We start from the raw sequence: 15,583 nt of genomic DNA, 5'->3' as shown, positions 1-15,583 counted from the left end.
AACCCATTCTCTCGTGAGAACAGTTTAAACCCATTAGAGGGATCAGGACGTACAGGTACGCCCTGTGTCCTTAAGGGGTTAAAGGGGGGGTTTTTTATTTGGGCAGGAGGGGTGTTAAGAGTAGTTAAGGAATACAATCTGAGTTTAGAAAATATGGTTTGACAGGTACTCTTTAAACAGTGCACTAACTTCAAAAATAACCACTGCAGTATGTATGGTGCAGGGCTATTTCATTAGCTGTGAATGGTGAACTACAGCTGCAATGTGCGCGCCCCCCCCCCCCCCCCCCCCCCCCAGAACAATTATCACTTTAAAGCCTTTAGACACTTTTTGTGAAATTGTCCTGCTTATGAGTGGGTTAAAAAAAAAACTGATTTAGATCTCCCTACAGCAGTGTTTCCAAACCTTGTCTCCAGCTGTCTGAAAACTACAACCCTTAGCCAAAGGCTGTCTGGGCATGTTGGGAGTTGTAGTTTTGCAACAGGCAGAAGTACAAACTAGAACTGCAAAGCATTGTTTCCAACCAAACAGCTACAAGTCTTGCTGTCTCTTCAGTTTGCCTTGCTGTCTGCAGCCTGTGACCTGTCCTCCAAGGACTCTAGACAGTAGATGAGATTGTGAACCGCAGGTAGAAACACCACCTACCTGCTGTAACTTAAAAATAAGTCCATCTGATGGCCTTTTCTCACTACTTTGAGTAGCAGGACATTTCCATTAAAAACTACTTGGAAAGCTGCTTCACTCTGCATTCAGTAAGACAACAATAAAAGCTGCGCAGAAGTGTCCATAGTTGTACAGGTAAAGCTGCTGGTTGCACAGATTTAGCTTTGTTCAAAACTGCAGGACAGAATCTGATTGGTTCACATAGGTGCCACATGACCCATGGTGACAGTTGGCTGTGTAGGTTGCCCTCTTGGGTACCAGCAGCCACTTCAGGTCATGACTAAATGAGACAAAAGCTACATATGTTGTTAGCTTCATCGGGGCTATCGCCTAAAGTGACCGGGTATACAGTAGTTGTGTTCCTACAATTCTATTCCACACGACAGTCTAAAGTATGTGGCTATCCTGATGGGTAAATCATCCATTTGATTTTCTTCATCTGTGTCCATTAAAAAGGTTGTGTGGCTGGGAACAGAATGGATGTGGCCTAGTCCATTTAATCAGCCCACTAACCCTGCTGGTTTCCATGTGGACTGGAAATACCTGTCGGCAGCTGATTATCTATTCTGATTGCAGTAGTGAAGAGGACTGGTGGAGACCAGGTAACTGGGGGAGGGGGGATGGGAGAGTATAGAACTGATTCCTACATACTGGGCCACATTACAAATCAACTCCTGGCCAGACAATACATTCTTAAAGGGAAATCTTTGTAAAAGACACTAGGGGCAATTTACCAGTGGTCTTCCTGGTTTTTGTGGTAAATTGTCAGTTTTTGCACATTTTGGCACTTTTGAGTACTTTAGAAAACAACTCTAATGTAATTTTGGCCTGGCTAGTGATTGTGCAACTATTGAGTTGCAGGTAATCAATCTCACTCCGGCCTGGACCACACTTGACAAGGCAGTAGTCTAGATGTATACAAGTTTTAAACATTCACCTGTTTAATAAATGTGGGAGGTGCAGGTGAGATATGCCCAGGTAAATGGGGACAGAAAATAAATGGAATGGTAGATTTAAATATCGAACACATGGAGAAGGAGAAATGTCGGCACTGCTGCACTCACGATACTGCCGGAGTATGCTGGGTCACTGCACCGTCAGGTCCAAATGCCACAAATCCGGTGCTCAGTCCGCCATAAGCATAAGCGTGGATAACTTGAAAGAAGAGATCGCAGACGGCACTCACGGAAACAGCAAGAAGTTTTATTCGGGATCGCTGGTCCACGCAACAAGAACGCCAGGTAAGTCGACCCGGGTCGACTTACCTGGCGTTCTTGTTGCGTGGACCAGCGATTCCGAATAAAACTTCTTGCTGTTTCCGTGAGTGCCGTCTGCGATCTCTTCTTTCAAGTAGATTTAAATATATATTACCAGTTATAGGTCCAATACTGGTCATGTTATCCTATAAAATGTAAAGCTTGTCATAATCTAAACCTTGACTGTTAACCCTTAAACTGTTTCTCTAGCTGCTGTTTCATATTGACTGGAAATGCGTCGCAACAGTACATCAAACGTCTTTGTTGGAAATGCTGGTATGGGAGGCCGTGATGGCTACCAGAAAAGTTCTGCCTTTTCAAAAGTTGAGGCTCTGGTTCAGTCCAATCTACTCATGCCACCACAGCAGATGCAAAGAACAGTACTTGGAGTCATCAGTGAAAACGATCAGCGCCGGAGGTCACTTAGCATGGTAAGACACATTCCCTCTAACAATATGTAGGAATTTGGGGGGATGTTGTTTATCAGGGTTCAATTGGCTTGCTGCTTTCATTTTTAACAAGGCCTCTGCAAAATGAAGTGATCTGACTGGTTGCTATGGGCAACTTTTCCTTTGCACAGGTTTTGATAAATCTCCCCAATGAGTTAATGTATGTATCCCTGGTCATCTAAGGCGATGATGCATGGCTGTCCTTGTAGCAGGAAGCCTGAGACTACAGTGGACACACATCCCTCCCACAGACCACTATATTCAATCTTGCACTAGCTTCTTGTTAGCTTTAGTAGGACAGGAAGCTGAACACTGCTCAGCTTCCTAGGTCCTCCCTATACTGATCATAGAGGAGTACTGGAAAGAATTGTCACAAATCTCTGATCAGGCAAAGTGCTAATAAAGCTCTGCCCAATTGTAAAGAGGGAGCTGTGCGGAATAGGGACATATCCATGTAGTGCAGCGTCTCAAACATCTCCAAAATTCTATACACTACATCAGCGGTCTCAATCTGTGGCCCTCCAGATGTTGCTGTCCGGGCATGCTGGGAGTTGGAAGTTTTGCAACATCTGGAGGGCCACAGATTGAGACCGCTGATGTAGTGTATAGAATTTTGGAGATGTCTACCTACACCAAACAAAGAGCATAAGGCCCAATGTCTGAGCTACAAATACCAGGGAAGTTGTGATTTTATGTATCCTTTCCCTCAGCATTTGCTTAAGTCTCTAACTTGGTGGTTCTTAACCTTGTTGGAGGTACTGAACCCCACCAGTTTCACATGCGTGTTCACTGAACCCTTAATTGGAAAAATGTTTTTATTTTTTTTCAAAACATGAAGTGAACAAAACCACTAAGACACACTAGGCACAGGCAGTCCCATTCTCCCCCCCCCACATACACATACAGCCATATACAGTTTATGGCTGTATGCCTGTGTACTGCCCACTTCAGTGCTGACCACTGCTCCAGCTATAGCAGTAGGTCCCGGGACCAGTGGTCACTTACCAAGCTAGCCAGCACGCGTATTCCTCCAGACCTCAGCGCCTTAATTTCTATGGGTGCACGCGTGGAACGTCGGTGACGTTTTTAAACTTAACGCGGGGCTGCAGGGAGTTAATATTGATGGGGGTGGGGGGGGATTGCCCCGTCGCTACAGGACGGGCGAACACCAGCTCTGCTCAGGGGCCCTAAGTAATTGCTTTGTTTGCCTGTTGTGACGGGCCTGGAGTCAGGTGTGTCTTTAAATCTTGTGTAACTTTTTTTTTAATTCGATATTTTAGGGTGCTATCACAACAAAAGCTGCATCTGGCATGGAGAATGTGTTTCCTCTTGCTGGCAAGATCTTCTCCGCTAGCGCAGCTAATATGGCTGTCCCCAAGCCCTGCTTTACTATATATGTGGATGAAGCAGAAGATAAACAAGACGTAGAACTTCCAAGTCTGGAAGAATCTGAGGCCAATGTATTGAAGCAGAAGTTCCACCTACTACTTGATGTCAGTGCAGGTATGTAGCTTCTTGCAGAATTCTTGTGGAATTGGTCAGTGTCTTGTCCTAAACAAGATCCTGACTTGTCTCTTTTATAGCATCCCCAATGATGATGGAAACTTCTATACAAAGTCAACCTGAAGAGGAAGCTTCTGAAACGGACCCAGATGCTGCTGCAGTGGCAGAATACATTGATGAGATTCATCGCTATCTGCGTGAGGCTGAAGTAAGATTGCTATGCCTTCCTTCAGAAAGAGAATAGAGCTGGGTGAATGACAGGGAACCACCTGAGTCTTGTATCTAGATTTGGATATAACTCTAGGGGGAGACTGTCCAGAGGAAAAGTTGCTTAGTTTCCCATAGCAACCAAAAGTGCTTTCATTTTTCAGAGGCCTCTGAAGAATGAAAGAAGCAATATGGTTGCTATGGGAAACTAAGCAACTTTTGCACTGGAAAGATTTTGATAAAGCTCCCCCTTAACATTTACCTTAGTAAATACCATGGAAAAATTGTAGGTAATTAAAACCCACAAAGAAACCTACACAACACTCTTAATAAATAAGGGCCATTGTGTAGTCTCTTCTGGCAGTCATATCAAATGTTAAACCCTAGAGGCATCAAATATATTGTAGTTTATGCTATGCTGACATAAGCTTATCTACTAGCCTTCTTAGGCTTCTATATGCAAATGGCCTGCTTTACTCAATGTTACGTGGTTGGTGATATTGCAGTACATGCAACATTCTTGGTGGCTCTTTCATAAGAACATGTTGTCTTCAGAACTCTAAGCTTAATATTTTACTCTACTAGATTAAACACAGACCAAAGCCATACTACATGAGAAAGCAACCTGACATCACTTCAGCTATGAGGACCATATTGGTGGATTGGCTTGCTGAAGTACAAGAAGAGTACAAGCTTCGTAATGAAACGCTGTTTCTTGCAATCAACTACTTGGACCGATTCCTGTCTTGTATGTCTGTACTCAGGGGGAAGCTGCAGCTTGTTGGAACTGCATCTATTCTCCTGGCATCGTAAGTTCTCAAGTGCTTTTAGTAGACTATCAATGTTGTAGAAAGTGGCCTTTCTGTGGCTTACTGTGGGCTACCAAAACTGGAGCATTTTGGAGCCCTAACATCTTGTGAGGGGGGGCAGATCTAAGACACCAATACTGACAACCTGTAGGCGTTCCATAAACATCTGTTTATAATGGCCCTTTACATATATGGGGGTATAAACTAAAGGGTTTCTTTGCCTTTATTAAAAGCTACTTCAAAATTGACTATGCAATATTGTATTAAAGCAACTAAACATGTCATTCTAGCAAATACGAAGAGATCTATCCACCAGATATAGATGAGTTTGTGTATATTACTGATGATACCTATACAAAGAAACAGCTCCTGCGCATGGAACACCTGCTGCTTAAGGTGTTGGCCTTTGATCTGACTGTCCCTACAATCAACCAGTTCCTTCTGCAGTATCTCTACAAGCATAATGGTGGCACAAAGGTTGAACACCTTGCAATGGTAAGACAGTCCATCCCAACAAACCTAGCACAGACTGTATTTTCCTATTGTTGCACACTTAACTTTCATCTTGTGCAATGTATTGAGACAAACTAAAACAGAGGCTCAAATTCGGAAGGACTATCATGAATCGATCAAAGTGTAAGGCTTGCACACAAAATTTAAAAATTTTTGTTTTTTCTAGTACATGGCAGAGCTTACACTACTTCAGGAGGAGCCTTTCTTGAAGTATCTTCCTTCAATAACTGCAGCTGCTGCCTATGGTCTTGCCAACTACACAATAAACAAAGCTTTCTGGGTAAGTAGCATTTCTCAATCAGGTGTCCCAGCAGTTGGTCTATTCCAATCTAGACATCAGTGGAGTAAATCCTGCAGGCCGTAATACATGAAATCGAAACATGGTCCTTCCAAGATGGTACCAATGATCAAATTCGGATAAACACTGGAAGTGTCTAGTACCCTTGAGGGTTTTAGACTGCATTCAGGCAATCACATGCTGGCAAACAATATGGCAGTAAACATAATCATTAAGGAGGAACAGGTGTAGTCCACTAGCAACTACATTCAGTTTAACTCAAACACTGAGTGGATTAGTCCATGCTTAAAGGGGTACTCCACCCCCTAGACATCTTATCCCCTATCCAAAGGATAGGGGATAAGATGTCAAATTGTGGGGGTCCCACCGCTGGGGACCCCAGGATGTCAGCTGCAGGACCCACCTGTTGCGGCTCCCAGAAACGCTGGAGGCTTCGGCTCCCTACCACGGTGATGTGAGATCTCACGACTCCACCCATGTGACATCATGCCCCACCCCTCAATACAAGTCTATGGGAGGGGGTGTGACAGCCGTCACACCCCCTCCCATAGACTTGCATTGAGGAGGTGTGACATCACTATCTCACGTCACCATGGTCAGGAGGCATTAGGATGAGATCCTCTTGTGCTGCTGGAAGCCACAACAGGTGGGTCTTGCAGCGGAGATCCAGCAGCGGGACCCCTGCAATCGGACATCTTATCCCCTATCCTTTGGATAGGGGATAAGATGTCTAGGGGTGGAGTACCCCTTAAATCCTACAGCATACACTCTAGACTACATTCAGTCCTCCTAAAAGGAAACAATGGTATACAGTAACATCTTTTGCCAAAACCCCAACAGAACTCAACATGAATCTGGTGAAACTTTATGTAGGATATGCCATCAGAAAATATCTTTCATACTGAAGTTTCTATTTTGCTCAAATATTCCAGTTTGTTCTGACCAAATTAGCCTAATAGGCGGACACTACTCTTCTGTAGTGGTCACTCTATAGCAGTCTTCTTGGTTAGAAGGCAAAACCAGTAGATAAGACAAGATCAGGCCATTTACATGGGTGGCACTCAGCCTTAAAGTCAAACCTCTTTCCTAAATAGGAGGTATGATACTAGAATATGGTAGCTCTAGTTATTAAAATGGCACTACTTTGTGCCATTTCAACTCATTCCTATTAACCTAAATGCAGTTCTAGATATGGCTGAAAGACAACAGGCATGTATGAAATGTCGTCTTCAGAAACATGGTCATCTAGAACTTGAGTGTCTTGCATCACCTACCTGAAACTAAACTTTATTTTTCCCAACAGCCTGAAAAGCTCCAAGTCTTCACTGGCTACAGTTTAAGTGACTTGGCACCTTGTCTAGCTGACTTGCACAGAGCCTGCCTGAAAGCACCCGGTCAAGCACAACAAGCCATTAGAGAGAAATTTAAGACTCCCAAGTAAGTGGTAATTGTCTTATAAAGTCACCTGCATGTGCTGGATCACAATCCAAGTTGTAGAAATCTAAATCAGATTTCTTTGGAGGGGGTCTTGACTACTCTCTACAGGGTAAAACAGTGGTCTGCAACATCTGGAGGTCCACAGGTTGAAGACCACTTGGGTAAAGGCTAGACTAGGCAAAAAAAGCTTACTCTCGACTCTTTATTTTGCAGGTATATGCAGGCTTCCCTCACGACCCTTCCTGCTACTCTTCCTCTATGACTGAAGAACCAACAGCTTGCATAGCACTTATTGTAGCTCAAGATCAACAGTGTTGATCTGTTTTAGATGGACACTGCTGGCCAAGTGTCCGGCTTTTAACTTTGGACTCTTGTATAGTGACATATTAAACTTTTAGCCTAACATTTTAACTTATTGATGTAACTATAATACAGCTGTAGAAGTGGTAGACATCTGGTCAGAGCGACTCCATAAATCTGACTGAACTTTACTTGGAGTGGGCAGGCTGCTCTGACCAGACGTGTCACTGGTTATAGGAAAGCTGGGTTATCACTTGGTGGCTCATGCTTTATTAAACTGATGCAATGTCTAACATGGCAAGTAAGAGTAAATTAACTTGATGAATGTAACTGAGTACAATGGGATCTCACTGTTGGTGCCATTGAGACTCTTAATAAACTTTTCACTTCTGCAACTTAAGACTTGTGCTCCTCTTTTAGCACCTTCATAGTGTGTCAATGTGACATAGTACATGAGTATCACTATAAAACCAGGTTTTATGCAAATCTTCTATATAGCACGTAGGTTTTTCCATCTCTTGTCTACTAGAGTTGAGCAAACTTCCAGTACATTGGCTTGTAAGAAAGTAAAGACACAAGGTTCATTACAAGCCAGTTTACTGTAAGTTTGTCTACTATAATCACAGGTTAATTTGTAGCCTAAGATCTTATCCACTATTTCAAAGATCAAAAAAGCTAGCAACTATATGGTGCTGCAGACCAATAAAATGTCTTGTCAGTCTCATATGCCATACAAGAATCATCTTTATTCAATGTACAAAAGAGGAGTATACAGACATATAAAATCAATTAAAAAAACCATACATTCTGGATGGAGGAATGTGTCCCTACTACACCCACCCCACCCCATGCCAGGTGAATCACCCACTCCAGGGAGAGGACAATCCTGCCACAATAGATGTTAGATGAGAAATAACACCAATCTCAAATGATGTATATAATGCAGTTAATACATAAGATCAACAGAGGTAATAACACAGATGAAACCAGGTTCATACTATACAAAAAAATTATAAGTGTACTAACTGACATCCACCTGTCCAAATGCCCTGATGGCTAGCAGGTAAAGGTAAAATAAATACCAGTCCTAATGGAGTGCATAGAACGTGAAGGACTGTCCCTGGCTGAAGGTGCAGTGGCAGAATGTCCTTGTCCCAGACATGGGGGCAGCAGACTCCACGTGTTCTGGCTTGAGCTAGGAAGGCTTCCTCAGGAGTCTTATCCATGGACTAAGGTCTCACTACTGTTAAGACTCACTCTAAACCCCCTTAAGGGCAGAGTTTTTCTGTTTTTGCACTTTTATCACCTTGTAAAAATCATAACTTTCAATTTTGCATAGACCCATAATTTTTTTGCACCACTAACTTTAATTTGACATAATGACCACCAGGAATGGTTTAAATGTCCCTTTAAACACCACTGTCAACTTTGACAGCAGTGATCTAAAGGGCTGGGGGCCAGCCAGTTTGTCACACCAAACTCCAAACAAATGGTCTGGACAAAATTGGCATCCTTAACTGAATATTTGGTTGCAGACCCTTTGGAAAAACTGAAATCAGTAACTTCCTATAAGTGTCCAACACCTCTCAGCCGGAATGTTGGACTACTCTTCCTTTGCAAACTGCTGCAGGTCTCTCTTATTGGAAGGTGCCTTTTCCCAACAGCAATTTTAAGATCTCGCCACAGGTGTTCAATGGAATTTAGATCTGGATTCATTGCTGGCCACTTCAGAACTCTTCTGCGCTTTGTTGCCATCCATTTCTCAGTGCTTTTTGATTCATTTTGATGCATGTTTGTGGTCATTGTCCTGCTGGAAGACCCAAGATCTCAGATGCAAACCCAGCTTTCTGACACTGGGCTGTACAGTGACCCAAAATTAGATTTCATAATGCCTTCCACACATTCAAGACACCCAGTGCTAGAGGCAGCAAGAACATAATTGAACCTCTACCATATTTCACTGTAGGCACTGTGGCTGACATTTATCAATGAGTTTACACTTTTCTCCGTACAAAAGGCGCTATTTTGGCGCACTGTTTTTCGCCTTTTGGTGGTAGAATATTTTAGTCATTCCAGATATTCTGGAGTAGCAGTACACGCTTTTCAATTCAGCGTATGCCGTGGACTGAAATTTCTGATGTGCTCTGTGACGGGCAGGTCCCTGGCTGCTAACAGCCGGGACCTGCTGTGCATGACCCAAGCTTCAGTCCAATGCTTGTGGTCATGTATAGGATGTAAATGTACATCCTGGTGCAATAAGTACCACCGCACCAGGACATGTATTTACGTCTTGCGTCAAGGGGTCAATAGTGGGCTGTTGTCACTATCAACTTTAAAGGGGTACTCCAGCTCTAAATACACTATCCCCTAGCAGAAGGATACAGGATAAGATGTCTGATCACAGGGGTCCAGCTGCTGGGATCCCCATGATATCCAGCACTGCACCAGCGCCCCCCCATCATCCAGTGCATGGAGCAAACTCCACACTGCCAGATGATGGACGACCACAGCCATCATGTGCCTCCTATAGACCTCCTCCATTTATAAACATGACAGCTCTAAGCTTCCCTGTTCAAAAAATGGAAGTGCCAGCCCTGAGTGTCTGTGAGGGATCCTACAAGCCCTGAATGTTCCAACAGCTCAATGCTTGATTCACCGTCAAAGCAGCAGCATCAAGGATGTGATTGTCTAGTTCTGGGGTGAGACAGTAAAACATCAGGGGAGATTTAGCCAAAAAATTGCTTCTCATTTTTAATGAGGCCTGTGAAAAATTAAAATGTGATCGGATTGGTTGCTATGGGCAACTGTCTTGTCTGCACAGGTTTTGATAAATGTTTCCTATCATGCTGCAGGTGCTAAGGCTTATGATTCCCACCTTCTACCTCTTGCACCTCTACAGCAAAATTTGGCTTCCCAAAGAAAATGTGATCAGAAAGCCCCATTACCCCCATCCCAACCCCCCCAAAAAAATAAAAAATATTATATATAGGGAATGACACAAGCACAAACAGCTCCATGACTAGAAAAGGAAATAATTTTCACTTGACAAATTGTTCCAATTGACCTGCAGAATATCCAATGTGGCTGCAGCACAAAACTTTGAGTTTTGCACAAGTATTAAGGCTTTGTGCAAGGGGGTGTGTATGTAGGGAATGTTACACCCCTGCACCTCAAGACCAGGCATTCATGTCTTTTACAGAACCCTCGCTTATTCATTCATGTCCAGGGTATTCCCTAAAGGGGTGCCTGCAGATGCAGTTTATGGCACACCTGACTGACTGTTTTGCTAAGGTTAATGGGGGAGATTCACCAAGACCTGTGCAAAGAAAGTCAACCAGTTGCCCATAGCAACCAATCAGATCGCTGCTTTCATTTTTCAGAGGCCTTTTCAAAAATGAAAGAAGCAATCTGGTTGCTATGGGCAACTGGTCAACTTTTCCTCTACACAGGTTTTGATGAATATCCTCCAATGTCATTCGTACAGATAAGAATGTTTGCAGCCACGAGTGAGTTTATCCCAGAGGAGTACAAATGAGAAATTGCCTCAGAATGTGCTGTAGGCTGTAACCTTTAAGGCAAAGTGGTATGTGTTTTGTTGCCTCTTTGAAAGACTCGGTTAAAGGGGAACTCTGCTGCTCAGCGTTTGGAACGAACTGTTCTAAACGCTGGAGCTGGCGCCGGGAGCGTGTGATATCATAGCCCTGCACCCTCAATGCGAGTCTATGGGAGGGGGTGTGATGGCTGTTATGCCCCCTCCCATAGACTTGCATTGAGGGGGCAAAGTGTGATGTCATGAGGGGGTGGGGCTACGACGTCACGAGCTGCTGGCTCCAGCGTTCAGAACAGTTGGATGGAGTACCTCCTCTTAATCTCATCCACTGCATTTCAGTCACTCTTGCAACTTTTGTACCAAATTACAGCCAAAAATATTGCTAGGAAGGCAATGTGTTAAGTTTTTGCCAGGCATACAACCTTTAACGCCTTACACCCTTTTTACTGTAATCAATATAATCTTAAACAATCACTTATTAAGCTGTTAAAGGGAACCAATCAGCATATTTTGGCATATAGAACGCTTGGACGTTTGTGCCCCCAGGGATAGTGAAAATATTAAGTTATAAAGTTTACCCCCCCCCCCCCCCCTTCTGGCTGCCCTGCAAATAGTTCCCTAGGTGGTGGTGGTGGTGGTGGTGGTGGGGGGTGTAACTTGCCAGCTCTGTTCGCTGTGGCCCCACCGGCTTGAATGATTGCTCATATCACCGCCCTGCTCCGTCCTGCTCCATCTGCTAAGGGAACAGAGCAGTGATGAGAGCCGGCGAGGCCACGGCCAAAGCAAACGGAGCTGCTAAGTCCTCACCCATCCCTGGGGGCACAAACGTCCCCGGGGATGGAGAGGATAATGATTTTAGCATATATAAATTGGTTCTCTTTAATAAAAAAAAATAAATAAAAAAAAAAAAAAGCTTTTACTCTTGGTAAGCAAAGGGAAAATAACAATTGAATGTGCTTCTGGTCTCAATGTGAGTGTGTATTCAAGAAGGTTGGTTAATTGCAAAAAAAAAAATAAACTAACCATGCCAGCCTGCATTTTTTTTTTTAAGTGTAAATTTCAACTTTCATTTATGCAAAAAAATTCCTGTCACCAAATTGAGACAAATGATGAATTCCCCTTTGGAGGTCTTGCACATAATTAGGGGGGGGGGGGGGATTTATAAAAACCTGTAGAGGCAAAGTTGACCAGTTGCCCATAGCAACCAATCAGATTGCTTCTCATTTTTGTAAAAAAAAATAAGTTTAAAAAAAAACTTTCTCCCATTTTTTTACCCCAAAAAGCGTACGTGTAAAAACATTTCAAAATGGTATCTCAATGTGCGTAAATGTCTGAACTATCAAAATATAATGTTAATCATCATGTACAGTGAACGGCGTTAACGTAAAAATTAAGTCAAAAACTGCTGCGTTTTTTTGTCTTATTTAATTCAAGAATTTTTTTAGGTGATTTCCAAGTTTCATATATGTAAATGTGGTTTTGATAAGAAGTACAGATCATGGTACAAAAAAAATGAGCCCTCATACCGCCCCATACACGGAAAAATGAAAGTTATAGGCGGTCAAAATAGGGTAATTTTAAACATACTGATTTTGTACAAATTTATTTTATTTATTTATTTTTAAGCGGTACAACGATTAAAATGATACCCATGGCTACATTTTTATTATATTGATCCACAGAATCAAGTAAACATGTCATTTTTACCGTAAAGTGTGGAGAGTGAAAACTAAATGCTCCAAAATTAGCTAAATTGTGGTTTTCATTTAAATTTCCCCCCTAAATAATTTTTTGGGTTCGCCGTACATTTTATGGTAAAATAAGGTGTCATTACAAAGTACATTTGGTCACGCAAAAAAACAAGCCCTTATATTTCCATTTACAGACCCATAGAGTTTTTTTTATGGATTTTAGATGCGAGGAGGGAAAAAAAAAAAACGAAAACGCAAAAATAAAATTGGTCTGGTCCTTAAAGGAGTAGTTCAGTGGTGAGGATAGGGGATAAGTTGCAGATCGCGGGGGGTCCGACCCCTGGGGCCCCCCGCGATCTCCTGTACGGAGCCCCGACAGCCCGCTGGAAGGGGGCGTGTCGACCTCCGCACGAGGCGGCGGCCGACACGCCCCCTCAATACAACTCTATGGCAGAGCCGAAGCACTGCCTTCGGCAATCTCCGGCTCTGCCATAGAGATGTATTGAGGGGGCGTGTCGGCCGCCGCCTCGTGCGGGGGTCGACACCCGCTATCTCGGCGGAGAGCCGGGGCCCCGTACAGAGAGATCGCAGGGGGCCCCAGCGGTCGGACCCCCCGCGATCTCAAACTTATCCCCTATCCTTAGGATAGGGGATACGTTTTTCACCACTGGACTACCCCTTTAAGGTCAAAATGGGCTTGGTCCTTCAGGGGTTAAACACAACAGAAAACTTCATACATATATTTTGTAAACAAAGTACATTAAAGATTTTTTTTAACATACGTGCAATAGCAATAATGAGGGACATTCATCAATGTTTGCTTATGTATTCTTTTTTTTTAGTAATTTTTTCCTTACTATTTTTTTTGCTTATGTGTGACTTATTTATCAACTGGTTTCAGCCTGTTCATAATTTTCTTTCACGTAAGCAATTTTTCCTTTTTTACTTTGGTAGTAGCTTTTTCTGCTCCATGTTTGAGCTGGAGTAAATTTAGTCAATTTTTAACTCTGTTGCGACTTTTTTTTGCGCAGTTGCGACTGTCGCAGTTAATAAATACCTGACTACCCGGAGTCCATTTTAAAATTATTACTACATAGTTAATTTTTGGAAAACTTGCTTTTCTCGCTTTCCAGTCAAAATGTCGCACGAAAAATCGCATAGTCGCAGTTGCGACAATTTTGCGACAATTATAGTAAAGAAAACCTGACTAAACCCGTTGATAAATGTCCATAAATTAGTTTTAATGACTGCCTATTTAAATGCAGTATGATATGGTTGGCTTTTTGCACTGGTCCATTTTATTAACTGATTTAAAAAAATAAAAATAATTGCCTTATACAACTTTGGTTCACTCCAGCCTGGACCTCACTTAAAAACCTGTCTACATCTAAGCTATTTTGCTATTAATGAAGACTGTCGTATACGTATTTTTTTGTGGGTTTCTCTCATTTATCAAATGAAGGGTGGCAAAAAAAAAAAAAGACAGAATCCCACATTATCTTTGCCTGGGTATTTTTCAATGGCTTTTAGTGACAACTTCTACAGCATGTGTAACTTTCTAAACTATCTGCAGAGAAGAGCGGCTTTCCTTGAACAAGGTCCTTAGCTTTAGGAAACATTACATATTTATAGATCTACTTTTTGTACATAACTTTCCATCTATTAACATTAAAAGGTTCTTGTTGGACAGAACAGAATGTACAATGTAGATAACTGGAGCTTACTGTTCCAATTCTAGAATGTCGTTGGTAGATCCAATGTTTGGCTTATTTTAGGGTTTTTGCATGACCTGCCGCCCATAGATATTATTTGTTCAGCTACTTTTACATCATAAAGATTGTTGTTTTACTAGTGTGAAGTATATATTTTGCTGGAATGTTTGTTAGAGAAAACATAGTGCTCAACCATCTTTAGACATTAGGATATCCGTAAACTGGACTTATATAGTATTTGAACTTTGCAGTCCAATGATTCTTTGTAAGTTAAATACTTTCTAGCTACATGAGACAATAACCATGTCTAGGGTTTTGTTAAACTGGTATTCCTGCCTTAGACATCTTATCTCCAATCCAAAGGATAGGGGAGTAAGATGTCTGATCGGGGGAGAGGTCCCATCTCTGGGACCCCCGCAATCTCTGTGCAGCACCCGGCATTCTGTCTATGGGAGAGGATGTGGCGGCTTTAGGGGATAAGATGTCTAAGGCTAAAATATCCCTTTAACAGTACAAACTATCTCATTTGGTCCCTATAGATTAATTGGTCATACGTAAACTAGAGTCTTTAAAACAGTAATGCACAAATCGGGTGTTGACCAAAAAGTGGTTGAAGCACCTTAAAATGGGTTACAATCCACTTGTGACATTTGCAATTTTATTTTTATCTTCCCCCCCCCCCCAGATTCAAATAAGAATCCAATATAAATGTCAGGTTTGGATTAAGATTGTTGGGGACCTCATCCTACCTCTGGAACACAGACTCCACCTTACCCCCCAGTCACAGCCACAAGCACACATACCATCTGTTCTTAGATGCAAGGGATCATAGAATGTCCATTAGAGATTATAGGTAGTTTTGACATTTGAGGTTACATGTGCCCATTGTAAAATCTGCATAAACTAGACCGTTTGGACAGGAATTGCAATGTCCCATTATCTCCCAGCTGCTGTAGTGTGGCATTGCCATGTGACTAAGCTTGTATCTGTGTTGTGAGTCTAACCTGTATAACCTCCCTATATAGGAAAGTGCAAGGGATAACATTCTGCTCTTTACTGGCACTGCTGGTGGATTACATATGTAAGGATGCACAGAACTTTCTTTAATATATGCGTGTTAAAAGCAGTTCAAGTGAACGGGAAATACACTTTTTAGGCCAAGTTGCTTGTATTTTCTGGGTTTAATTAAACATAG

The 15,583-nt window shown here is 42.4% G+C and overlaps 1 protein-coding gene across 5 annotated transcripts in view; it reads left to right on the top strand.

The window, feature by feature from the left end:
• The window catches only part of CCNA1 (cyclin A1), a 37,933-nt gene extending 30,103 nt beyond the window's left edge, over nucleotides 1–7,830 (top strand). For 4 of the 5 annotated variants that reach the window (XM_056560348.1, XM_056560345.1, XM_056560344.1 and 1 more), the window contains exons 2-9: nucleotides 2,130–2,350; nucleotides 3,649–3,871; nucleotides 3,952–4,079; nucleotides 4,664–4,887; nucleotides 5,178–5,382; nucleotides 5,567–5,680; nucleotides 7,002–7,135; nucleotides 7,349–7,830. In XM_056560348.1, coding sequence (XP_056416323.1) covers nucleotides 2,153–2,350; nucleotides 3,649–3,871; nucleotides 3,952–4,079; nucleotides 4,664–4,887; nucleotides 5,178–5,382; nucleotides 5,567–5,680; nucleotides 7,002–7,135; nucleotides 7,349–7,397 — 1,275 coding nt within the window. In that variant the 5' untranslated portion in view covers nucleotides 2,130–2,152 and the 3' untranslated portion in view covers nucleotides 7,398–7,830. Of the gene's footprint in view, nucleotides 1–920; nucleotides 1,266–2,129; nucleotides 2,351–3,648; nucleotides 3,872–3,951; nucleotides 4,080–4,663; nucleotides 4,888–5,177; nucleotides 5,383–5,566; nucleotides 5,681–7,001; nucleotides 7,136–7,348 lie in introns of those variants that run through there. The other variant, XM_056560346.1, reaches the window with a different exon arrangement.
• The last annotated feature ends 7,753 nt before the right edge of the window (nucleotides 7,831–15,583 follow it).

This window comes from Hyla sarda, chromosome 2, assembly GCF_029499605.1.
Source record: "Hyla sarda isolate aHylSar1 chromosome 2, aHylSar1.hap1, whole genome shotgun sequence".
Taxonomy (NCBI): domain Eukaryota; kingdom Metazoa; phylum Chordata; class Amphibia; order Anura; family Hylidae; genus Hyla; species Hyla sarda.
This window is presented reverse-complemented; position numbering and strand designations above follow the sequence as displayed.